General features: G+C 37.0%; 1 protein-coding gene across 5 annotated transcripts in view; it reads left to right on the top strand.

Moving 5' to 3' along the window:
* MAP2K5 (mitogen-activated protein kinase kinase 5) overlaps window positions 1-27,311 on the top strand; it is a 245,900-nt gene that overhangs the window by 69,833 nt on the left and 148,756 nt on the right. For all 5 annotated transcript variants that reach the window (XM_034993805.1, XM_034993806.1, XM_034993809.1 and 2 more), the window contains exons 9-11: window positions 11,777-11,816; window positions 21,602-21,670; window positions 21,772-21,853. In XM_034993805.1, the coding sequence (XP_034849696.1) occupies window positions 11,777-11,816; window positions 21,602-21,670; window positions 21,772-21,853 (191 nt within the window). The remainder of the gene's footprint in view (window positions 1-11,776; window positions 11,817-21,601; window positions 21,671-21,771; window positions 21,854-27,311) is intronic.

The following is a 27,311-nucleotide window of genomic DNA, read 5'->3' on the forward strand; positions in this document are numbered from 1 at the left end:
ACATTATAATCAAGTCATTTCAGGGGAGAGTTGTCCCAGGTAGTTAATCCTCAAGGTGTTCCTATTTTTTCCCATGCGTATTGCCTCAGTCCTATATTTCTTTCATTGTCATCATTTGGCTTTATATTTCTTGCCTCTCTGTTTTGCCTATCACATTCTTTCTGAACCTTTGATCAAGAGATCACTGTGACTGTGGCTTCCTCGATCTCTAAGCTATTTAGACCATATATGAAAAGACATTACTCTAGTTGATGTGGGGAGTGTTAAAGGCTTGAACCAGGCCGCATCAACTTATGGAAGAAATATGGAGGCAGTGGTGACAACATTAACTGAGGCAGGTGTGGGAGCAGAAAGGGTATATAACCAGAGTAATTAGAATAAGAAAGGACCAAATGTACGGTCCCAGTAGCTTTTCTCTGACTAGAACTCTTTCCAGCCCTGCCAGGTTCCCCATATCCTGGTTAGCAACTAGTATGCCCTATGGATGATCAGCATCTTGAAACAGTTGTTAATATCTATAACCTAATAACATGTTTGATTTGATACTTACACAGTCTTGGGGGGGGGGGGCTGTGTTGCTTAACCACAAATTATTTTAAAATCAGTAGTCAAGCATTTGTAATGGGTTTTAGGCAGAAGGAAGGTTGGCGTAGACTGCTATTTGAACTAGTACAGTTTACATAAAAGCTTCTTTTTACAACTGCTGTTTACTTTGGATTTCCTATTTTAACAGCTAGAGCCTGGCTAATGTGTTTATCTGTTATGGAAGACAACAACTGTCAGTGTTGATTTCCCTGAAACTATTTGATTCTTTTTTTCCTGTGGATGGCTATTTTAGTATGTGACATATTGGTAAAATCTATCCCCAAAGAAGTCTACCATGAGAACAGATCTCTAAAAAGATCAAGCAATAAAACAAAATTTTCATTAACTGAACCACAGCTAATTTACATGTGTTTACTGAAAACGTGTCACTGAATTAAAAGATGATACCCAGAGCTGTTAAAAATTAATCTCACAAGGTAACAAGAAGTTTTTGTATTTATGTGTATACTCACATGCATTTATGCACTTGGCTTTTGTGAAGGCAAAGAAGTGTTTTTCACTTGTTTAGTGTGGGCTGCAGAATCATTCAGCCTTATAATCTTTTGGCATAATGTAGTACAATCAACGCTCAGTTCCTTATTTTATTTATTTATTTATTAGATTTTTTTTTTTTAGGGGAGAGAGAGTGAGCATGAGCGGGGGAGGGGCAGAGGGAGAGAGAGAATCTTAAGCAGGTTCCACATCCAGTGCACAACCCAACCTGTGACCTCATGACCTGAGCCGAAATCAAGAGTTGGACGCTCAACCGACTGAGCTACCTAGGCGCCTGGCTATTAAGAGTTTGAGATGGAAAAACTTCTGAGTTGGAAAAAGACTTCCATTTTTATTCTAAATTTACATAAAATCAGAGTTACTTTTTTTTTGGTCAATGAATAAAATATCACATAACAAGCAAGGAAACAGTATCTGTAAGTATAGAAACTGATGATCTCACATTGACTAAGATATAAGAGGTATGGTATTGGCTTTAACAGATACCAATTTTTTAAATAAAGAAATAGATTCAGTAATTAAATCTGAATATGGCCAACTCTAACTTTTTATGCTAATGAGAATTAAGAGTTGCATAGATCATTAAAATGGACAACTAATAAAAAAATTTTCATTTTATTTTATTTTTTTTTTTTAAGATTTTATTTATTTATTTGACAGAGAGAGACACAGCGAGAGAGGGAACACAAGCAGGGGGAGTGGGAGAGGGAGAAGCAGGCTTCCTGTGGAGTAGGGAGCCTGATGCGGGGCTCGATCCCAGTATCCTCGGATCATGACCTGAGCCGAAGGCAGATGCTTAACGACTGAGCCACCCTGGTGCCCCCAAAAAATTTCATTTTAGACAATGGTTTGTCTCCTCCCAGTCATACTTTTTGTCATAATGACTGAGACCACAGAGAGGTTTCTCTTTCACCTTGTCTCCTCTATTCTGCCCTGCCTCTGATGGGAGTCCTGGAAATCTCTATGGCATTCAAAGAACAGAGAAGCAGGGAATCCAGTATATCGCACAAGCTGTGAAATCTTTGCCTGAAAAACACAGAATCCGATTTTATTGTTTAGAAAAGGCATAACTAGGTCTGAGGCGAGCTAGTAACAGCAAATGCATTTGTAGCTTTTATTTATTTAAAACAGCCTATACTCACTTTCTTTCTCGCCTTTTACCTATCCTCTAAGAGATCCGGGGAGCAACACAGATAAACATCCTCTTCTTTCTTGCTTACCTAAAATAAGACCATCCCTTTTTGATTACTGGTTACTTCTTAAGCCAAATCCTAAGTATTACTTTCACCATTTTAACGACCGGATTGTTTTCTTAGGTTTCCCATCCATTTAGAGAATTTTCCAACAATTGATAGCACTCTATAAATAATTCACAGAGTATTTGTGTTCCCCTTTTCACCAACCTTCTCTGAAGTATGTTATGTGAGAAGTAGAACTTACATCAATGCCATTTATTCCACGTGGTGTAGGAAAGAAGTGCCTCTCTCCTTCACAGGACCGGGGCAGTACAGTTCTTGTTTTGCCATTGTGATTAAAAGTTATTGTGCATGCTTGGGATCCTTGTTCCAAGAGGGGAAAAAAGGGAAAGGTGTTTCCCTACTCATTCTGATGACCATTTTGCCAAGAAATTCGCATTTATAACATATATTATCAGTTTTACTGAACTTTGAAATATTTACCATCAGATCTTAGGTCAGCCCCTCGATTCTTAACTTACATTCTACCTCACAATTGGTAGAGAAGCACAGATACTCCCTATGATAATTTTTTTCTGCTCGCAATTTAAAATAATTTGATTAGAGAGTATATAGAAATTAATATGCAGAATAGTGCCATAGAAACTAGATGCCTACTTTAATTGTATGAGATTATACAAGCTTTATCAGAAAATATATGATCAGCTCTAGGTTATTTATTTTGTGAACAGGAGTCAGCTGGGATGATTCATATTTTTTGTTCTCCTAGAACTTAAAATTCTAAGCATAAATAATTTTAGTAAACATTGTAAAATACAGATGCAGTTGATCTTATTATGCATGACATAAATTTGTGTGGGAGTCCAGATGTTGGAATGTGAACACAGGTTGTTTCTCCCTTATGTCCTTATGTGAATATAGGACTTTTTAACATTTTGTTTTGAAATTTTTCTTTACACACTTTTAAAAATTCTTATAGAAATTCACTTTATTCCCCGGACTGATTTATCTTTTAACAAATTCTCATTAGGATTTAGATGACGGTAAGTCTACCCTTTTAGCCTTGTATATATTGTACTAGACCCATCTTTAAAATTTCAAAGAGCACATAATAGAATTAATTGCATTTGTCCCCAAGTATTGCTTTGAAATCAGTCATGTGGTTTTTTGAATACCTACTCTGGGCAAGGTACTGCACTTGCAATGTGGGAGGTAACACCAACATTCAGGGCCCCAGGGACACCATCCTCTGGGTTCTGTTGCTGGCTTACTGTCTGTACTGTTTCATCGCCTTTACTGTTTTTTTCTCATCTTTCTGACTTCTGAATTTGGAGTGCCTCATGTTCAGTCCTCAGACCTCGTTTCTACTTAATTTAATTCCTAAGAGAGTTTTTGCAGTTCCATGGCTTTACATATCATCTATATGTTGGTGAAACCCAAAAGGATATCTCCTACCCAGTCCTCTGTCCTAAACTTCAAACTCCTATCTAAGTACCAGTTGGATGTCTTTTAGGGCTTTCAAAATTGCCCAAAATTGAACTCTTGATTTCTTCTGAAAGCTGCTCCTTCTACAGTTTTTCCAATCTTGGTAAATGGAAACCCTATTCTACAAGTTGCTTATGACAGAAACTTTGCATTCATTCTTGATCCTTCGTTTCCTCACAGACCATCCACCAAACTTACCCACAAATCCTGTTGACTCTCATGGAGCTAAAAAGTACAGGATTATATAGTGTAAGGTTGACTGGGTAAAGTTCCTCTATTTCTGTGAATAAATACTATAATTCTATCAGCTTGAAATTTTAGGTTTATTTTGCTCATCCCCATATTTTATAAATTCTCTCTGGCCAAAGTCTTTTGTATCTTTTTCCCCCTTTCCATATCCACAGTTACTACCTGGGTTCATTTCACCACTTCTTGCATAGACTACTGTAATGGCTTTCTGTGTACTCTTTCCTCTCTCTCTGGTTTCTCCTCCTTTTTTGTGGTAACCTGCAGCCAGAGTAAGGATTTTAAAATTAAGTTCGAATCATACTCTCTCAGTAATAAATTAACCCTCTTTCGTCCCCTATTTATCTTTCTCTCTCTTTCTCTGCCTACACACACACACACACATTTATATTCATTTCCGAAGATGTGTTTATTTTGCCCTCACTCTTGAGTGACAGTTTAACTGAGACAAATATTTTCTCTGTCTTTTAAGGACACTGTTGCCCTTCAGCTTTTATTACTGTTGTTGAAATTTTGCTGTACCCAATTTGCTGGCTAATACAAAGCCACAGAAGGCTTTTGGATAGAAGAGTATCAAACTTTAAACTGCCTAAAGAAAATTAAAAAAAAAAAAGCTAGACCTATACCAATTAAGGAAATGTATCCAGTCATCAACAAATATTTATAAAATGTGCCCAGCACAGTTTTAAGCACTGGAGGTAAGTAGTGAATAAAAAACCAAAAGTGCCTGTTTTCATGGAGCTTGCTTTCTAATGGTAGCAGACAGATAATAAATTAATAAACTGGGTTAGGTGTTGATAAATTCTATGAAGAGTAAAGAGAGAATGAGCTGTTTTATGTAGGATAGTCAAAGAAGTAACTTTGGACCTGAAGGAAGTGACGGAACAAACCAAATGGATTTTGAAGGAAGAGTGTTCCAGGCCTGAGGAGTATGTGCAAAGGGCCTGAGGCAGTTTGGAGGAGCAGAGCGAGTACTGTGGGTAAGGGAGACTGGCAGAAGCAGAGATCAGTAAGTAACTAAGGGCCAGCTCATGGTATCCTTATAAGGACTTTTGATTCAGCAGTTGGAAATCTACCCATGAAGTGGGGATGATGATAATGACTTCTACTTGTATTATATGTCAAATGATATCTCAAAGCTGGGGAAAAATAATTTCTCCTCATAAGATTATAGGATCAATTAATTAAATGCATGTAGAGTTTCTTTGTAAAGCTCTATCCAAGTGATAGATTTTCTTTCCACCCAGAAGTAGTATTCATTTGTTGGACATTTATTAAGTATGGAGCACCTACCATGCTAGGACTTGTGCAAAGTGTAAAGAATACAAAGATGATTAATGGGCGCCTGGGTGGCTCAGTCGTTAGGCATCTGCCTTCGGCTCAGGTCATGATCCCAGAATCTCGATCCCCCAGTGGGATCGAGTCCCACATCAGGCTCCCTGCTCAGCGGGGAGTCTGCTTCTCCCTCTGACCCTCCTCCCTCTCATGCTCTCTGTCTCTCTCTCATTGTCTCTCTCACAAATAAATAAAATCTTAAAAAATAAAAAAAAATAAAAATAAATGAGCTATTAGGGGCACCTGGGTGGCTCACTCGTTAAGCGTCTGCCTTCGGCTCAGGTCATGATCCCAGGGTCCTGGGATCGAGCCCCGCATCGGGCTCCCTGCTCGGCGGAAAGCCTGCTTCTCCCTCTCCCACTCCCCCTGCTGTGTTCACTCTCGCTGTGTCTCTCTCTCTGTCAAATAAATAGATAAGATCTTAAAAAAAAACCCAAAGATGATTAAGACATGGTAGTGTTTGCTGCCCAGTACAGAAGATAGATATAAACAATCTTTCTGCAGTGTATGCTAGGATGGTGATACTGACATCTGAAGACTCGGAGAGGCCTCAAATTTTCATTATAATTATATAATTATCATCTATGAGGGTGTATGTTGAAAGAAGGTATATAGATTTTTTTAAAGGGTAGCTTATATTAATAGTAATTAATAATAGCTTTCCTGTTAAACCAAGGAGAATGAAAATTAGGCTTCTCATTTAGCAACAGCGATTGTCAGGTGGTGTTTCTGCTGAGATGAACACCAAATGCAGCACTTACCACACCTGTCTGTACCTTTTGGTAGTGGACAAGAGCTAAAAACAGTAAGAAATCTAGACCTTGCATCTCGGTATAGCCATAGTGTTTCAGATGACTGATTTTTTGTCTTAAACAAGTTGGTTCATCATGAAATAATACAACTTGCATTTCTTAATTGAAAATGATGCAGTGCAGCCTTTTGCCCATCTTCATTATTAAAGCTTTATTAGCCTTCATTTGTAGAGCACACAGCCTGACTCTTAAAGCATAGAGAGGACTCTTTCAGTCAGTTTTAGCAGGTTTTACTTGTAAACCACCTAGCTACCCTGAAAACTTCCCAGGACTCTGACATTTTATGCATGCTTACTGTGTGCCAGGCCCTGTCCTCAGTGCTCTACCTACGTTATCTCATTGAATCCTCACAACTCTATAGCATAAGGACCAATATCCCCTATCCAGACTTGAGACACAGTGAGGTTTTCCAACAATTCAGGTTAGCATTAAGAAGTGGTAGAGCTGGAACATGCAAAAGAATGAAACTGGACCATTCCCTTTAACCATACACAAAAATAAACTCAAAATGGATTAAGGACATAAGATCCTTGAAGAGAGCACAGGCAGTAATTTTTCTGACATTGGCTGTAGCGATATTTTTCTAGATTTGTCTCCTTTGGCAAGGGAAACAAAAACAAAAATAAACTATTGAGACTACATCAAAATTAAAAGCTTCTGTACAGTGAAGGAAACAATCAACAAAAACTAAAAGGCAACCTGTGGTATGGGAAAAGATATTTGCAAATGACATATCCGATAAAGGGTTAGTATCCAAAATATATAAAGAACTTATACAACTCAACATCCCAAAAACAAATGATCCAGTTTAAAAATGGACAGAAGACATGAACATTTTTCCAAAGAAGACATCCAGATGGCCAAGAGACACATAAAAAGCTCAACATCACTCACCATCAGGGAAATGCAAATCAAAACCACGATGAGATACCACCTCACACCTGTTGGAATGGCTAAAATCAATACAAGAAACAACAAGTTTTGGCAAGGATGTAGAGAAAAAGGAGCCCTCTTGCACTGTTGGTGGGAATGCAAACTGGTGTAGCCACTATGGGAGACAGTATGGAGGTTCCTTGAAAAGTTAAAAACAGAACTACCCTACAATATAGCAATCACACTACTAGGTACCTACCCAAGGAATACGAAAATAGTAATCCAACGGGATACCTGCACCTGATGTTTATAGCATCATTATTTATAGTAGCCAAGATATGGAAACAGCCCAAGCGTCCATCGATTAATGAATGCATAAAGAAGATGTGGTATATATACATAATGGAATATTACTCAGCCATAAAGAAGAATGATATCTTGCCATTTGCAACAACATGGATGGAGCTAGAGAGTATTATGCTAAGAAAATAAGTCAGAGAAAGACAAATGCCTTATGATTTCACTCATGTGGAATTTAAGAAACAAAAGAAATGAACAAAAGTGGAGGGGGAAGAGAGGCAAACCAAGAAACAGACTCTTAACTGTAGAGAACAAACTAATAAGTTATCAGAGGGGAGGTAGGTAAGGGGGTGGGTTAAATAGATGATGGCTATTAAGGAGTGCACTCGTGATGAGCACCGGGTGTTGTTTGGAAATGTTGAATCACTGTATTGTATGCTTGAAACTAATATTACCCTGTGTGTTAACTAGCTGGAATTTAAATAAAAACTTAAAAAAAAGCAGTGGCAGAGCTGGGATCAGAACCCGGTCAATGACTTAAGAGCCTACACATCCTTTGCTCTTGTGCCTCCCATGATAGATAGCAGTGCTTGCAGAATGCTTCTTTGCCGGGAAAGATTCAGATGTGTTGGTCCTTAGCCTGATGGAAATAGGTAGCACCCTTGCAAGTTTTGAATTACAAGTTTCCCTGCCCTGGAATGCAGTTAAGAAAACTTAAACACCACCATATATTTCCTTAAGGTCCTAAAATATATGTATTGTGCCAAGGTTACAGTCTTGGCCTTGTCATTGACTGTAAGTTTGGACAAGTTTTTTAAGCCTGGCCTTTGGGTATTTCCAGTGTAAAAAGAAGGGATTAGATTAGACAATTCTCTGTATGACCTACAAGCTCAATAAATTATCTGATTCTGTACAAAAATTAAAGGTTGATACCGACTTTTTGTCCAGTCATCTAAAACCTATTGTTCCAAATGAAAAAATAATTTAAGAAAGTATGGGTAGTAAGTGTTCCTGTCTTCTACTCATCTCCTTGTTATTTTAAGTACTCAAAAAATTTATACCAGGCTACTGGTTCACACCATCCTGAAGTGTATATGTTGTGTGCTCAATTTTAAAGGCTGGGACTATTCCCAGAAGGTCTGTGCTGGTCACAAACAAAGCAGAACACTCAAGGGCTCAGCACTAAAAATATCACATAAAAATGCTTCCTTCATGCACTCATTGGAACAGGTAATTACTGTGGCAACAGTAAACTAATTTGAAGTGTTAGCTGTTAATTAAGACAATGCAGAAGTGTATAGTTGTCTTTTGGTGTAACCAGAGCCTCCATTCAAACTTCATTAATCACTTTATAGTTAATTGTGTTGGGGAAGGTCAAGACAATTGAGATGCAGTATCCGTTGAAAGTAAACAAATTCCTTTTCTCCAGGTAGGATGCCATTTGCAAAGTTAAGGGACACATTCGACTCATGCCTGGCCTTGCCTTTGTCATCCACTTCTCCTTGATAATTAAATGTTAAACCAGCACTGTCATTGTACTGTAAACCAAACCTCACAGCATCTTTATTGCTCGAAATCGAACCCAAACTTCCACGGATGAATTAGCGTGCATCATAATTAAATCATCAAGCCTCTCCCTTTTGATTCACTTGGAAATAGGAGACCTTTCTTTTGGAAAAGCTTTCTTGACAAGCTTATTAAGTTGCCAAACTGTCCAGTATGGTATACACATTAGACCATCTTCTAGTCATCTCCTTATCACCACTGTTGATTTCAAACGTCCAGGTGTTTTGTTGTCCAAAATAACAACCACTATTCTTTTTGCAAATTTTGAATCCTTTTGTATGCATTCAACTGTTTTATCTTCATATTTCAGTCCTTGGTTAGGAATTCTAATATACAGAATTTTTAAAAGTTGAAATTGGAAGAATTTATGGTGTACAGGGGAAAAATAATATATCATTAAATCTTACATATTATATTAACTATATTTACATAGAATAAGGTTATTAATTTCCTTCAAATTACATTTCAGATTATCTTAGTCTAACAACTCTGTCAGGCAGTGAGAAAAATAGTGTTAGTCATTATATACCAGTATATTATATGAGTTCAGATATATCATGAATCATATCATGACCTGAAATGTAGTTTCACATTGTAAAAGTGTGATATTAACATACATAGTAAATTAAATGGTAATTTGTTCTAAAACTGGTATAATATAGGGGTTCCACTTATAAAATGTATACCACTTTATATAAAGTGTAAAAATTTTTTAAATAATTGAAGTTTTATAACTGTAATAGTATTTATATATACTAGGGAGGTTGATATTACAGAAAGTCTTTAGACATCTTACAGATTAAAAAAACTTCAGTAGGGCGCCTGGGTGGCTCAGTCGTTAAGCATCTGCCTTCGGCTCAGGTCATGATCCCAGGGTCCTGGGATCAAGCCCCACATCAGGCTCCCTGCTCAGCCAGGAGCCTGCTTCTCCCTCTCCCACTCCCCCTGCTTATGTTCCCTCTCTCACTGTGTCTCTCTATGTCAAATAAATAAATAAATAAAATCTTAAAAAAAAACCAAAACAGTAAAATGAACAGTTGCCACTTAATTTTTATAATCTTGCCTTTCTTTAAATATGATATACTTGAATTTCTTTACAATTAATTGTTAAAGGCTAAGTTTACCTTCCATAGTTGACTTGACCTTTGTCTATTCAAATAGGAAAAGCAGAACAAATTTCTTATAACACTAATATTTATAGATATGTACATACATATATATGTTTTTTTCTAGTCTTACCTGAATTTATAACATTTCATATGTGAAAAATACTTGCAGGTCCTTAATAACTAAACCATTTCTATAAGTCAGTCACTTAAAAAACACTTGTCAGCGATTGCAAAAACTCTGTAAATTTGCTAAAAAATCATTGAATTGCATACTTAAAACAAGTGAATTTTACATATATAACCGCACCTCAACAAAGCTGTTAAAAAATTTGTCAGAGCAACCACACAAATATTTCTGCCAAAACAACAGAGATGATGTTTTCGTTTTATCGTAGGAGAATAGATGTTTTGTTTTTATCTTAAGAAATGGGCAGTTTTTCCTACTGACTCAATGCCAAGTCATCATTGGGAGCCTGATAAATGTATTTTGCAACTTGGCAGGTAAAGTCAGGGAATTCCCAAGAAGCTAACTTTCATTCCCCCACATCTTCCCTATCCAATCACATCTTAACACAGCTGGGTGAGAGGAAGAACACTCTGATTTTGGCTGATGTGCAAGTCTATACTTTTATAGACTTGCAATAGCAGTGCTTGTTTATTTTTTGTGGTTTGTTTAGACATTTTTATATAAGACAGATTGTCCCCGGATAATGGTCAGAATGTACAGGCCTTGTAGAACGTGTGTGGAAGGCCACATGTCATTTAAACACAAAAGGTCTTAATGAGAAGTAATGGTATCTTATTTCTGCAAACCTTGTTCTCTTACTCTTTTTCATAAAAGAATGTATTTCTAATCCTTGATTTAAACTAGTTATTTCACTGTATCTGATCATTTGAGCTTGTCTCTTTTCTAAAGCTTTTTTACTATTGAGAGATGCCAGCTTTAGGAAAAGGTGAACCACATACTTGAGCCTGATAAGTCTGTGATTTCTTTCTTTTTTTTTTTTTTTTAAAGATTTTATTTATTTATTTGACAGAGAGAGACACAGCGAGAGAGGGAATACAAGCAGGGGGAATGGGAGAGGGAGAAGCAGGCTTCCCGCGGAGCAGGGAGCCCGATGTGGGGCTCGATCCCAGGACCCTGGGATCATGACCTGAGCTGAAGGCAGACGCTTAACGACTGAGCCACCCAGGTGCCCCAAGTCTGTGATTTCTTATATGAATTTATATCTTAAGCCATAGCTAATTCCACGTGTTTTGATATTGTTTTGATGAAATGTAGGGATATAATTTATCTGTTCTATCATTGAAGTCAACAAAAGGAAAACCTCCCACTTTATATGACTCTATACAGTACTTAGCAGAAGACTTATAGAAGATTCCTCCCCACACACAGTGCTGGTCAGTTGTAAGGGTCTGGAGTCAGAAGAGGTCTGGGTTTGAGGTCTAGTTCTGCCACTTACTGACTTGGTGCCATTGGGAAAGCTGCTTAGCTTCTCTGTACACCAGCGCTCTCCATCTGTAAGAGGACGATAGTAGTACCAGCATTACCTCAGAGGGTTATTAAGGTAATGTATAATGAATCACTGTCTAAACCATGAAGCTCAATAGAAATATGAACTACTAATGTTATTAGTGTTCTTTGAAAGTATATATCCCATCACTGCAGATATGTTCAGATTCACATTTATGTCCTTAACCATTCTGTAGGTCGTTTAGTATCTCAAGTGATTTTGTTATTTTTTTCTTCCCATAGAGCATATCATGTCCCAAGTGGGAAAATATTAGCTGTTAAGGTAAGTGCTGGATAAATTTTATGAAGTTCCTGAAATTCTTGATGCTCACTACTTTCTCTTCCCCTGTTAGCTTGAGTCAGAGGTATCGTGAAAGAGGAGATAAAATAGTTTAAGTTTTGAATGGTAGGTTATGGAAGCTATGGTCCTGTTGTGATATTCAGCCCCTCCTCTCTCAGAGGGTACCTTCACCACCTCAAGCACTGCTTTCCTATCTATTATTTGTTCCTTTAGATATCATAACTCTTAGATTGTTGCCGGTAATAGATTTAAAGAAAGTCAACTTCAGGTTATTCACTTGTAGAGAAGGGAGCATGCCTATAAATAATCTAAAAAACAACTATTTGGCCTTGCAAGTGCATTATAATTTCTCATAATTTCATACGTTTTGAATTATGTTTAACCTAGGCTAATATTAAAATTCTTGTGCATGATTATTTAGTTGGGTATGGCAAGGTGCTACCAGCTAATTCTAGATACGATTAAAAGCAATTTTAAAGAAAGGACACATTTAAAAAAAAGCTGTTAGAGACTTTGAATAAATGAAAACAGTAGGTGTTTACAAATATACTTTGTACTAAGACCTGACCATAAAACTGAGCTTTAGAACGAGGACTATACTGTAATCACTTTATATCCCTAGATTCTATAAAATTTGTAAGACATACTAGATGCTTAAACTGAGTTGAATGAATGATTTAAGAGTAGGTATGATTGTTGTGTTTAAACTTCATCTGAGTTAAATGAATGAATGATTTAAGAGTAGATACAATTAGCGGTGCCTAGGTGACTCAGTTGGTTAAGCATCTGACTCTTGGTTTTGGCTCATGTCATGATCTCAGGGTCTTGAGATCAAGCCCCGCATCAGGCTCCACGCTCCACATGGAGTCTGCTTGAGATTCTCTCCCTCTCCCTCTGCCCCTCCTGCTCGTGCTCTTTCTCTTTCTCTCTCTAAAATGAATGAATAAATCTTAAATAAAAATAAATTTCTTGTTTAGCCCTGAGCTTCTTAGCAGCCAAGGCAAAAACCATGTTACTTATTTAATAGTCATGCTCTGAGAGAAAGAAATGGCACATTTCTTCAAAACAGGCAGTTGTTTTTTTTTTTAATTAAATCTTAAAGTGGGGTGCCTCGGTGGCTCAGATGGTTAATCATCTGCCTTCAGCTCAGGTCATGATCCCAGGCTCCCGGGATCGAGTCCCACATCAGGCTCCCTGCTCAGCAGGGAGCCTTCTTCTCCCTCTCCTCCTCCCCCTGCTTGTGCTCTCTCTCTCTCTCTCTCTCTCTCTGTCAAATAAATAAATAAAATCTTTTAAAAAATAAAAATAAAAATCTTAAAGTGTGTTATTTAGTTTCCAAATATTTGGAGATTTTCCAGATATCTTTTCATTATTGATTTCTAATTTAAGTCTGTTGTGGTCAGAGAACATACTTTGTATAATTGGAATTATTTTAAATGTATTGAGATTTGTTTTATGGCCCAAAACATTAATTATTTTGGTGTTTCCTGTGCACGTGAAAAAAATGTTGTATAGGGTGTTGTATAAGTGTCAATTAGATCAAGCTGACTGACAGTGTTCAAAATTTCTGTATATTTACTGTTTTTTATCTGCTTGTTCAGTCAACTATTGAAAGATGGGTGTTGAAATCTTCAGCAATAATTGTGGGTTTGTCTATTTTTTTTCCTTGCAGTTCTATCATTTTTTTTCTTCATGTTTTTTGAAGATCTATTAGATGTATTTAGGATTATTATGTCTTCTTGATGAATTGCCACCTTTATTGTTTCATTACAAAAGTGACCCTTCTTTAGCCATGGTAATATTCTTTGCTCTGAAATGTACATTGTCTGATATTAATATAGACAGCTACTGGAGCTTATGTTAACATGATAGAGCCTTTTACTTTTAACCTGTTGTGTCTTTTTATTTGAGATAAATTTCTTGTAGCCAGAATGCAGTTGGGTCTTGTATTTTAATCCATTCTAATAATTTCTGCTTTTTAATTGGGGCATTTAGACCATTAACATTTCATGTGATTATTGCTGTGGCTGGATTCAGTTCTGTCATCTTGCTCTTAATTTTCTATTCTGTCTTTATGTCCTTTTTCTTGAGTGGTTGCTTCAGAGTTTATAGTATATATCTTTAATTTATCATAGTCTACCTTGAAGTAATATTGTATCAGTATCTATAGTATGAGAACTTTGTAATAGTATACTTTTCATTTCCCTCATCCTCAACCTGTTTGTTTTTATCATACATTTTAGTTTCTCATATGTTATGAACCCCAAAATGCATTGTTATTATTTTTTATTTAGACAATTATTTGTCTTTTAAAGACATTTCAAAAGTAAGTTAAGATTTCTTTTATATTTACTCTTGTTTTTACCAACCCCAGTGCTCTTCATTCAATTGTGTAGATTGAGACTTTCATCTGGTACCACTTTTCTTTTGCCTGAAGGACTCTCTTCTTTTACATTTCTTACAGCGCATGAGTCTTCTGGTAATGAATTCTTTTAGCTTTTGCATGTCTGAAAAATGTATATTTGATCTTTCATTTTTGGAAGATGTTTTCACCAGATGGAGAATTCTAGGTTGATCACCCTTTTCTTTCAACATTTGAAAGATTTTGTTTCACAGTTTTCTGGTTTGTGTTCTTTCCAATGAAAAGCTTACTGTCATTTTAAATCTTTATTATTTTGCACATTAGAACTGACTTCTCTGGCTGCTTTTAGGATTTTTTTTTTATCACTAGTCTTATGCAGTTTGATGATAATGAGCTTTTATGTAATTTTCTTCTTGATTCATACACTTAGGATTTGTTGAGATTCTTGGCTCTGTGGATTTTTAGCTTTCATCCAAATTTGGGAAAATTTTAGCCATTATCTCCCTCCTCCCCCAACTTCGGAACTTAAATTGCATATGTATTAGGTTACTTGAAGTTGTCCTGCAGCAGAATGATGCTCTGTTGTTTGCTTTAGTCTTTTTTTCTCTCTAATGGTTCATTTTTGGGTAGTTTCTATTGTCAAATACTCAAGTTTTCGTCTGCATTGTTTAATCTATTAATTTCGTCCATTGTATTTTTCATTTCAGACACTGAACTTTTTGTCCCTAGAAGTTTATGGGTCTTTTTTACATCTTCCATGTCTTTACTTAACATGCTCAATTTTCCTTCTATCTTCCTGAATATATGTAATGTAGTTATGGAATATGTGGAATATAATTAACTGAATTGATGGTTTTGTTTATTAATTCCATCATATGCGTCATTTGGAGTCAGTTTTGACTGATTGCTTTTTCTCCTCATTTTGGGTTATATTTTCTTATTTTTTTTAAAGATTTGTTTTTATTTAGGAGAGAAAGAGAGTGAGCAAGTTGGGGAAGGGGAAGAGGGAGAAAGAGAATCCCTTTGGTCTTCTGCCAGGGAGCTCTTGCTGCCTTGGCTTCCTCAGACCCCCAGTTCCATCTCCTCAACATAGGAAGATGGCTGAGCTTTGCCTGGAATTCCCAGCCTGTCCAGGAGCCTGCACACTCTCTAGTCAGTAAGCTAGACAAATCATAGGGCTCCTCTTATTTGTTTTCCATCTCTCAAGGATCATTATCCTGTTTTAACTGTTGTCAACGTCTGGACACCTGTTAATTTTTCGGGGTTTGGTTTGGTTTTATTTTGGATCTATTCCTTTCTTGTCACCTCTCCAGTCCAGATGCTTGTTTTGTCTCTTGTCAGACTTTGAACAGAGTTTAAAGTGTTCTCTCAGAAACGGAAGTTGCTATTTATTGATCATTTATACTGTGCTAATAAGCACTCTACGTACCCTCTCCTCATTTAATTATGAGTTAATTAATAAATAGCTTGCTGAAGGTCTCACAACTGATAGAACTAGGATTTGAAGTCAGGAAAGTCTTGCCCCAAGTTCATGCTCTCAACCTGTGTAGTATATTGCTGCTCACTGTCCTTAGATTTGGCTTCCTAAAGCATAGTTCTGGTCACATCTCTTCCCTTTTAAAAATCTTCAAAGGCTCTATATTACTCCCAACTAAACTAAAAACTCTACAGGATGAAACTCAAGATCTTGCACAGTATGTCATCAGCTACTTTTTATAGCATTATCTTATGTGTCTGAATGCCGTGCTTCTGTTAAGTTGAACTCTTTGCTTTATCTGAACCCAGGTACTTTCACACTTGAACACTTTGATTCACATATTTTTCTCTAATTAGAATGCCTTCACCCATGTCTCTACCTATCAAAATTCTTAACACCCTTCAAGGGTCAGCTCCAAAGCCCACTCCTCTATTGAACTTACGTAGATAAATCCTGTCACATATGGTCTATCACTCACTCACTCACTTTCTCCTTTGAACCTCTCTAGAATTCTCTGTATGTGTTTCTTACGGATGTTCTCACATACTGCCTTGTATTTTGCTATTAATATACATGGGCATTTCTCTCCTTACATTCAAATCTCTTTGTAAGTAGAGAACAGATCTTATTTATCTTCTTGTCTTACTCATTGAATCATGCAGAACCTTGCATTTGGGCTTAGAGGATTGCATGTAATAACTAGATGTTCAACACATAATTTGTTGAATGACTAAATAAATAAGTTTGGTTCTTCCGTTTGTTCTTCATTCATTCATCTTCTGAAGCAGCATCTTGAAAGCAGGTTCAGCTCACATACAAAAGAAACCATAGTGTTCTTTGTATGGACCATTGCTCTCACCCTGAGTAGTTCTTAGCTTTTTTTTTTTTATACTAAAGGGTGAAATGAAAGGTTAAGAGTTAGAAGTGCATTTGATCTTTTCCTGACCCTCTCCTGACTTTTGTGTGACTTCAAGCATGTCACTTGAACCTCTCTGTGACCTCAGCTGTGGAACGGGGCTACCTCATGTCACAGAGGGATTGTGAAGAGCAGCAAATCACAGTCCTTGTCTAAACAGAATCACCTGCAGGGCTCTGACGCCTGCATAGAATGATGAGGGAAATTTAATTTTCCAAGCCAAGTGGTCAGTTGGACCAACACTTTGAATGTCTGTGGGAGTAATTAGATGAGAGTCCTTGAAAATCCATTACTTTTCTTTTCCTACTCAAAATATTTCTATTTTTTGTACTTCTAAATGTTCTTACTTTTTTTAGAATAACAAAAGAATATTTTAGTGTTTCCCCTTTCAAACTTCAAAGGTGGGAAAACATCACCAGATATTTTAATAAGCAAGTTGAATTTGGGGAAGAACAGAAATATCTTGGATTTTTATTTTATACCAGTGAATTTAGAAAAATTTCTACCTTCAAGAGAACATTTTGAAAAATGCTAACTAAAGATAACCATTTGATAATGACTGTAATTCATGAAATGTGTTTCTAACTCACTTTATTGGGGGACGGGGGTGGAGGTAAGCAAGATAGTTGCAAACAAGTAGAGCAGAAAACAAATAAAAATAATGTTAACCATCTTGGCAAACAGAACCCTTTTTGTATCATAAATGTATTCTATAAAATCTTTTGAAGTACAGCCTAACAGATTTCCTAATATTTTTTATTTTCTAATTGGGAAAAAGTCACCTAAGAGGAAATTTCTTAGCTTGTATATAGCATGTGCTGATTATCATTCTTTGACTGCTTTGGGTTTCTCCTGCTTTTAAACTAGCATTTAAATGGACCATTTGATTAATCATTTATATACTGACTGTAATCCTCCCAAATTTCCTTTCTGAGTTGTACATACTGTAAAAGACAATTATGTCGCCACAGATTAAATAAGTGAATTAAAACAGAATAGAAGCTTAATTTGACCTGTGATTTTGCTTTCCTTCCCTTTAGTGGAGTGTATGCCACTCCAGCAAATAAATGAAGTCATCCATGACAGCTTGTGATGAATTGCCGTATTTATATTGTATATTTTAATAGCCTCACACTAATTTAAATTGAGCACAGAGTAAATTATAATTCAGTCACTTGACTGCTTATATTTAACTTGACAACTCATCCTTATTTGTCCTGGAGGTGTAGTGGAGAGCAGCAGAAATGCACCCAGGTATTTCAGTTTCTCACTTAACCCTTTCTTCCTGAAATGCTTCATGTGCAGATCCTTTCCAGTTTGAAAAATTGAGCTTTTCCTAAGGAGGGAAAAAAAAATCACAATAATAATGAAGACTCAGAGAGTCCATACTTTCCTTGTACTTTAAAAAGAAAATTAGAATTTGCCATGCTTTTTTCCATTGCTTTCAAATAAGGAATTGGACTTATTTTTAGCAGTTTAAAAGCTCACTCCCAGGAATGCCCAAGGGAAGGAGACTTAACCTTCTACCTAGAGTGCCAAGTCTCCCAGAAAATAGAAGAGCATTTCAGTAGAGTTATTTTAAGGTGAATTTTACTTTCCCTCTTAAGTTCCAGAAATCACTTTGTTCACTTTTGCACCATTATGGAATCTCCGCTATTCTGGCCCATAACAAATACCGGGAATGATCAAGACCCACTAGAATGCAGTGGATTGGCCCCACAAATACAGTATTACTTGCTACATTTTAGGTCAGTGTGGCACTTTTATTTATTTTGGTGTTTATGTCTTCAGTGTTAAATTCAGTTGTAGAAATCAAGCAATCCACCTCCTTCCTGTGTAGAAACAGCTTCTTATTTAGAGGATTATGGTTGTAAGGAGCACTTTAATTAAATCCCACATCACTTAATGGGCACTGCTGTAAGAAAGACCCTGTGCTGGGTGCTGGCTATAGGGGCAGGGGGACCAGAGAAAGATGCCCAAGACCCAGTGCTTTCCTTCGTGGGGCTTACAACCACTTTACTCTCTAGGCTTGTGGTTTTAGGAGGGAGATAGGCATGAATGCCAAGGTAGAATGTGAGAAGGGGCATTCATTGTCAAGGGCCAGAGCTAGAGATAAATTCTGGGGGCGCCTGGGTGGCTCAGTCGTTAAGCATCTGCCTTCAGCTCGGGTCATGATCCCAGGGTCCTGGGATCGAGCCCCACATCGGGCTCCCTGCTCAGCAGGAAACCTGCTTCTCCCTCTCCCACTCCCCCTGCTTGTGTTCCTGCTCTCGCTATGTCTCTCTCTGTCAAATAAATAAAATCTTAAAAAAAAAAAAATTAGAGATAAATTCTGATAGAGGGCTTTGGGGCTGGCTTCATGGAGGTGGTGGTGGTGTCATTCAAGCTGGGTCCAAAAGATAAGAAAGGTTTTATGATTAGTAACTGTGGGTGGAGTGAGGAAGCATACCTCCAGTGGAGGGAACATCAAGAGCGAAGACTGAAAGTGGGGAAAGCACAGGACCTGTGTGTGGATCACCAGGACAAAGCACCTAGTGTCTGAATTGGTGGTATGGTGGTGAGCGTAGCTGCCTTTCATATCATCTGGCTTCACATGAGAATTGGGTTTGCAGTGGGGAGCAGTGGGAAAAGGAGTTGGAATAACTAGATTGTGGAAGGATTCTTTGAATGTTGTGCTATAGTTTTAATGTTATGTTAGGCCATGGACACCTAATTAAGGTTCTTTTTTTTTTAAAGATTTTATTTATTTATTTTGACAGAGAGAGTGAGAGACAGCGAGAGAGGGAACACAAGCAGGGGGAGTGGGAGAGGGAGAAGCAGGCTTCCCGCGGAGCAGGGAGCCCAATGCGGGGCTCGATCCCAGGACCCTGGGATCATGACCTGAGCCGAAGGCAGACGCTTAACGACTGAGCCACCCAGGTGCCCCTAATTAAGGTTCTCGATCAAGGGAATGATATGTTTACAGCCAGTAGTTTGGGGTTAATTGCAAGGTGTTGGCTCACTATGTGGAATCCTGCCGTTTCTGGATTGGGGGCCTGGAGATGCAGTATATCTTAGTAATCATACAGAGTACTGAATAAATGACATTTTCGAAAACTTAGATAAGTGGTTCTCAACCTTACTTACTGTGGGTTAGAAATCAGGTGGAGCGTTTTTTAAGAATATCAAGACGTGGGCCCAACCCACAATTGATTCCATTCTTCTGGGGTAAGGCCTGTGCACCAGGATTTGTTTAAAGTACCCTCATGTATTGATATAAATACCTTTATATAAAAGTAATAATAATATGCTAGGGTTGAGAACAACTGGTCTGAGGTAAATAATAAGTTCATTCCTTTTCGTAGATTTTTGGGGTGAAAGAGTCCCTACACTTGACATAGTGGTGTGAATAGTTCTGATATTTTATGGCATGGAATTGAAACAACACTAGATGAATTTATTTTGTCACTAAGTTTTATACAGGAACAAAAATGTTAGTGAATATTGTTGGCAAATGACTATTGATCTAGAGAAATGTTTAAATGTTTCTCGGCAGTTTTGTATTACACTTACAATCTAGTTTAGTGAGAGCTTTTATAAATAACCCTAAAGCAAAAACTCTTGATAGAAACTGGCCATGCCTTTTCCCCCCTCACTTTCCCCTCCCCCAAATGGATGTCAGTACTATAAAACGTGTTTTAAAATTATCCTTTTCTTTCCTTGCTCTGTCAGCAGTTTGCAATTCATAATTTATGGGTTTTTTTTTTCCCACTGTGAGTGCATATATTCTGAGGTTGTAATACAAAATCTGTTTCAGTGTTGCATGGTGTATAACTGCACTATCATGGTAATCGTGAATGTTAAGTTTTTATCTAGAAATGTCTAGAGTCAGAAACTCTGCCACAAATCTTAAAAATTATCTTTCACCTGTTTTATTCTCAGCACTGTTTTTTTTTGTAAGATTTTATTTATTTATTTGAGAGAGAGAGAGAGGAGAGACAGTGAGAGAGTACAAGCGGGAAGGAGAGGGAGAAGCAGGCTCCCTGCAAAGCAGGGAGCCCGATGTGGGGCTGGATCCCAGGATTCTGGGATCATGACCTGAGCCGAAGGCAGATGCTTAACGACTGAGCCACCCAGGCACCCCACAGCGCTGTCTTTTTTAAGTAAAAACAATTTCCCTTGAATTGGCTTCACTGAACTGTTAAGTAAAATTTGAACAGTTGACAGTCTCCTTTCCTAAGAAACAAGTGTTTGAAATAAACTAGAACTTATTCTAAGTAAGTTTGTAAATTGTTTTACATTTCCATGTTACCAATCTTCCTCAGTGGTTGATGCTTTAAGGAAAAACCATAAACCACCAGGACATTCTAAGAGGTATCTGGGAGTCAGGGAGGGACCTTGACATTGCCAGGCTATGTGGCTTCTCAGCACCTTGCTTTCCTCCTTTAAATCAAGAGAATTAGATGAAATCATTTCTGTGGCTCCTTCAAGCTCCAGCATTTTATTATAGTATTAGCAAAGAAACATGACTTTGAAAAATATAAAAAGATGATGTATTTTTAAAACTCCGTATTTCTCTCATAGCTAAAAAACCTACTTTAAATGTCATTTTTACTCATCATCCTCTCTGCTTATCACCTAGTGTCTGAATTACAAGACAATTTTTTTTTTAACGGTTTCAGGGTCATTCCTTTCTTCCTTTTCTGGAAATAACCAGTGTGGCCAAAATAGGGTATATAAATTAAGGGTGTTATAACTTAACTGACTTTTAAAGCCAATAATACTGACCTTTGAGACCTGGCTTTTTCCTTGGTCCCATCAATCACTTCTATACCACCTCCCCCAATACAAAGGGTTAGGCAGATGTGGGTACAGTTTGTATTCCTGAGGGTTAGAGTAGTGGAGAGGATAAAAAGGGGGCAATGAAAAGAGGAAACACCATATTTTTTCCTTTTTATATTTCATAGTGAGTATAGCTATATTTAATTTAAAGGTGAATATATGTGTAAATGTTGATTCCTTTCTGTATTTAGGTCATACTGCTAGATATTACACTGGAACTTCAGAAGCAAATTATGTCTGAATTGGAAATTCTTTATAAGGTAATTTTTCTTGGTCATTTTTTCTCATAAAGCATCTTACGGTATTGGCTTGCAGGTTTGTTTGTTTGTTTTTAACTACCTTTATCTTATTTTTGTTACAGTGTGATTCATCATATATCATAGGGTTTTATGGTGCGTTTTTCGTAGAAAACAGGATTTCAATATGTACAGAATTCATGGATGGTGAGTTTTCCCTATTATAATATTTTTAAAATGATTCGGGAGGTAGAGTACTTTAAAACCTGGTTCTGATATAGATGTCAAGTAGAATTAAAAATAATTAAAATATACTAATAATTACCTCCTTTATACTCTAAACATCTCAGTGTTAGAGGTTCCTGGTGTTAAATATTTACAGCTGAGGTCTAATTTCAAGAATGTAATTTCATTTACTTTTATTGAAAATTTAAATAGAACAGATTAAATGCTGGTCTAATCAGTGGTTTGATATTTGATTCTTCCATACAGTCTGTCCTTACTTGCAAAACAGATGTTCTGTTCTTCTAATGTTTCAATAGCCAAAACAGATTTTCTTTTAAAGAAATCTATTAACCCAATGTCCTGTGTCTTTTAGAAAGAAATTGGTTCTTAATTGCAAGATAAGAAATTGTTTTTCAACACAGCTGTTTAGCCAAGATGCGTTTAGTTTTCTTTGGACTCTAGCCCTTTCCTTTCATCTGTATTTTTCATTCATTTCTATGTTGCTAACTCTTTCTTGATCTGAATATTTTGGCAAAATGCAGATTTCTTGGTACCCTATCCCTGAAATGATGTCATCATTGTTACCCATTTTAAATCAAAGCAATCTTTAGATTTTACATATCAGTTTTTCAATGTCTAGCTCATTAAAACTCAACATTTTTTTAATATACTTAGTTCATCTGGGGGATTCTCAGTATATTACTAAAGCAACTAGTTCATGCCTTGCAAGACTTTTTAATAAGCCAACATTGGTACCTTGATAATATAATAAGGTATATCATGTGTTCTAAATTCAGTTTCATTAAAATATGTATTTATTGAGATGGCATATTTAATCACCAAAAAATCACCGTTTTGATGTATACAATTCAGTGGTTTTGAGTATATTCACAAGGTTGTGCAACCTCATCATCACTAATTCCAAAACATTTTTAATCACCCCAGAAACAAACTCCTTAGCCTTTAGCAGCTGCTCGCTCTTCCCTAATTCCACTAATCTGTGGCAACAACTAATCTACTTTGTGTCTCTAGATTTCCTTATTTTTGACTTTTTATGTAAATGGAATCATGCAGTATGTGGCCTTTGTGTCTGGCTTCTTATACTTAGCATAATGTTCTTAAGGTTTATCCATGTTGTAGCATGTATCAGTACTTTATTCCTTTTTATGGCCAAATAATAATCCATTGCATGGACATACCACATTTTCTTCATTCATTCATCAGTTAATGGGCACTTGGGATGTTTCCACTTTTGGGCTGTTATGAATAGTGCTGCTCTGTGCATTTGTGTACAAGTTTTCGTGTGGACATACGTTTTCAGTTCTCTTAAGTGTCTAGAAGTTAAATTGCTGGGTCATATGGTAACTCTATGTGCAATTTTTTGAGGAACTGCCAAACTGTTCCATTCTATTTCACACCAGTTTGCCTTTACACCTGCAATGTATGAGGGTTCCAAATCCTCAACATCTTTGCCAACACTTGTTACTGTGTTTTTTTTTATTATAGCCTGGTGAGAAATGGTATCTCTTTAGTTTTGATTTAGATTTCTTTTTTTTTTTTTTTTAAGATTTTATTTATTTATTTGACAGAGAGAGACACAGCGAAAGAGGGAACACAAGCCGGGGGAGTGGGAGAGGGAGAAGCAGGCTTGCCGCTGAGCAGAGCGCCCGATGCGGGGCTCGATCCCAGTACCCCGGGATCATGACCTGAGCCGAAGGCAGACGCTTAACGACTGAGCCACCCGGGCGCCCCTGATTTAGATTTCTTAATGACTGATGACGTTGACAGTATTTCCATGTGCTTATTGGCCATTTGTATATCTTCCTTGCAGAAATGTGTATTCAAATCCTTTGTCTATCTTTACATGGGTTACTTGTGTTCTTATTGTTGAGTTTGTAAGAATTCTTTTTATATTCTGGATACTAGACTCTTATCAGATGTGTGACTTGCAAATATTTTCTTCCATTCTGTGAGTTGTCTTTTAATTTTCTTGATAGTGTCCTTTGAAGCACAAAAGTTTTAAAATTTGATGAAGTTCAGTTCGTCTGTTTTTTCTTTGGTTGTTTGTGCTTTAGATGTCATATGTAAGAAACTGTTGAAAATTTATACCTGCTTTCTTCTAAGAACTTTGTAATTTTCACTCTTACGTTTAAGTTTTTGATCCATTTTGAGTTACTTTTGTATATGGTATAGAGTCCAAATCCATTCTTTTGCATGTGAATATCCAGTTGTCCTAGCACCATTTGTTAAGAAGATTATTCTTTCCCATTGAATTTTCTTGGCACTCTTGTCAAAAACTTATTGACCATGAAATATATTTCTGGGCTTTTGATTCTATTCCATTGATCTATTTGCCCATCCTTGTGGCAGTACCAGACTGCACTTGCTTGCTTTTACTTTATTATTCTAGATGCTTTGTGGTAAGTTTTAAATTAAGAAGTGTGAGCACTCTGACTTTATTCTTTCTCGGTGATTTTGGCCATTCTGGGTCCTTTGCATTTTCATATGAATTTTGTAATCAGCTTGCTAAATTTGCACACACACCAAAAAAGGTCCAGATAGGATTTTGATACAGCTTGCAGTGAATCTATAGATCAATCTGGGGAGTACTGCCAACTTAGCAATATTAAGTCTTTCACTCCATGAACACAGACTGTCTTTCCATTTATTCATATCCTCTTTAATTTTTTTCAGTGTTTTATAGTTTCCGGTGTTCAGGTTTTGCAGTTATTTTGTTAAACTTATTCCTAAATATTCTTTGATACTATTATATGTTGAACTTTTAATTTCATTTTTAATTGTTCATTGCTAGTGTATAGAAATATAAATGAGTTTTGTATATTGATCTTGTATCCTGCTACCTTGCTAAACTTGTTTCTTAACCCTAATAGGTTTTCGTAGATTCCTTAGGGTTTTCTATATAGATCATGGCACCTGCAAATAGATGTAGTTTTACTTCTTCTTTCCAATCTGGATGCTTTTTATTTCTCTTCCTTGCTTAACTACCCTGGCTACGGCCTTCAGTACAGTGTCAAGTAGAAGTGGTGAGGGCGGACATCTTTATTTTGCTCCTGATCTTAGAGGGAAAGCTTTTAGTCTTTCACTATTAAGTGTGGTATTAGTTGTGGGTTTTTAGTAGATGTCCTTTATTGGGTTGTCAAAGTCCCCTTCTCTTCCAAGTTTGTTGAGTATTTTTATCATGAAAAGGCATTAGATTTTGTCAGGTGGTTTTTCTGTGTTTGTTGAAATGATCATGCGGGCGCCTGGGTGGCTCAGTTGGTTAAGCCATCCGATTCCTGATTTCAACTCAGCTCATGATCTCAGGGTTGTGAGATTGAGCCCCACGTCAGGCTCTGTGCTTAGGAGGGAGTCTGCTTAAGATTCTCTCCCTCTCCCTTTGACCCTCCCCCCCATGCTCTCTCTCTCTCAAATAAATAAATAAATCTTTAAGAGAAGAGTCTTAAAAAGAACTATAGAAATATATGAACAAAAGAAGAGAATAATCCAGTCCCCAAGATGTCCCCTTACATATTTTGTTATTCTGTTGTTAGGTGCGTATGTGTTTATAATTGTTATATCTTCACGATGGATTGACTCTTCTATCGTTATAAAATGTTTTTGTCTCTAGTCACTGTATTTGTCTAAAAGTCTATTTTGTCTAATATTAGTGTGGTCATCCCAGCTTTCTGTTGATTCTTATTTGCTTATTGTATCTTTTGCTATTTGGCCTTCAACCTATTTGAATCTTTGAATCTAAAGTGCATCTCTTGTAGACATAGAGTTGGGTCATTTTTTTAATCTGTTCTGCCAATCTGTCAGTATTTAATTCATTTACATTTAATATAATTATCAGGAGTGCCTGGGTGGTGCAGTCAGTTAAATGTCTGACTGTTGGTTTTGGCTCAGGTCGTGATCTTGGGGTCATGAGATGGAGACCCATGTCAGACTCTGTGCTCAGTGTGGAGTGTGCTTGGGATTCTCTCTCCCTCTCCCTCTGCCCTGCCACCCCCAAATAATAACTAAATCTTTAATATAATTACCAGCAAGGTAGGATTCATATCTGCCATTTTACTACTTGTTTTCTTTACATCTTACATCTTTTATGTTCCTTTGTTTCTCCATTACTGCTTTATTTTATGTTAAATAGATATTTTTTAATGTATTGCTTAAATTCTCTTGTGGTTTCTTTTACTATATTTTTTGAGTTATATTTTTGGATTTCCTAGAGATTATTATTAACATTTTAACTTGTAACAACTTAGTTCCAATTGATATCAACTTTTTTTCAAGTATATAAAAACACTGCTTCTATATAGCTCCATTCTTTCCCTCTCCTTTATACTGTTATTGCCATGTAAGTTACATCTTTATAAGTTGTATGCTTATTAAAGCAGATTTATACTTACTGTTTTTTGCAGTTCTCTTTTTTATTTATTTATTTTTTTAAAAGATTTTATTCACTTGACAGAGACACACAGCAAGAGAGGGAACACAGGCAGGGGGAGGGGGGAGGGAGAAGCAGACTCCAGGCTGAGCAGGGAGCCCGATGCGGGGCTCAATCCCAGGACCCTGGGATTGTGACCTGAGCCAAAGGCAGACGCCCAATGACAGAGCCACCCAGGTGCTCCTGCAGTTCTCTTTTAAATCAGATAGGAGAAAAAGACTTACAAATAAAAAATACATGTATCTTGTCTTTTGTATTTACCTATATAGTAACCTCTACCAGTGTACTGTATTTCTTTGTGTGGATTTGAGTTACTGTCTAGTAACTTTCCTCTGAAATTCCTTCAGTCTGAAGGACTCCCTTTTATTTCTTAAAAGATTTTATATATTTATTTTAGAGAAAGAGAGAGAGAGAGAGAGCAGAGAGAGGAGCAGAGGAAGAGGGAGAGAGATAATCTCCAGCAGACTCCAGGATGAGCGCAGAGCCCTATGTGGGGCTCGATCTCATGACCCTGAGATCATGACCTGAGCCAAAACCAAGAGTCAGACACTTAACCGACTGAGCTACCCAGGCACCCCAAAGATGACATATTTTTAATACTTTAAGTCCTTACCTTAAAACATTCACTTTACAGTCTATATTTAACTGTCTTTTTTGAGATGACTCCTTTCTAGACTTGAGCTGCCTAAAGCCCCTCTCTTACTGCTCCTTGGCAGCTTCCCTTTACTCCATGCTAATCAGTCCCTGAACACTAAAATTTCCCACTTTTTGCAGATTGTTCTCCAGTTCCCATCTTTCTGTTATTTACCACATCAACTATCCTAAAATTTTATTACCCTTTCCCAGATCTGACCTCCTCCTTTCTCCCTCAGAGATCACGTAGACTTTCAGATGTGAGCTCTCACATTTCCTTGTGCTTCCACCTGTAGCCTAGCCACACGTGAACCCACCTGACCCTGCACATGAAGGGCTGCACGAGGTCAGTCCCTCCACATG

The sequence above is a fragment of the Mirounga leonina genome, unplaced genomic scaffold (assembly GCF_011800145.1).
Source record: "Mirounga leonina isolate KUSES-001 unplaced genomic scaffold, KU_Mleo_1.0 Mir_91, whole genome shotgun sequence".
In the NCBI taxonomy this organism is placed as follows: Eukaryota; Metazoa; Chordata; class Mammalia; order Carnivora; family Phocidae; genus Mirounga; species Mirounga leonina.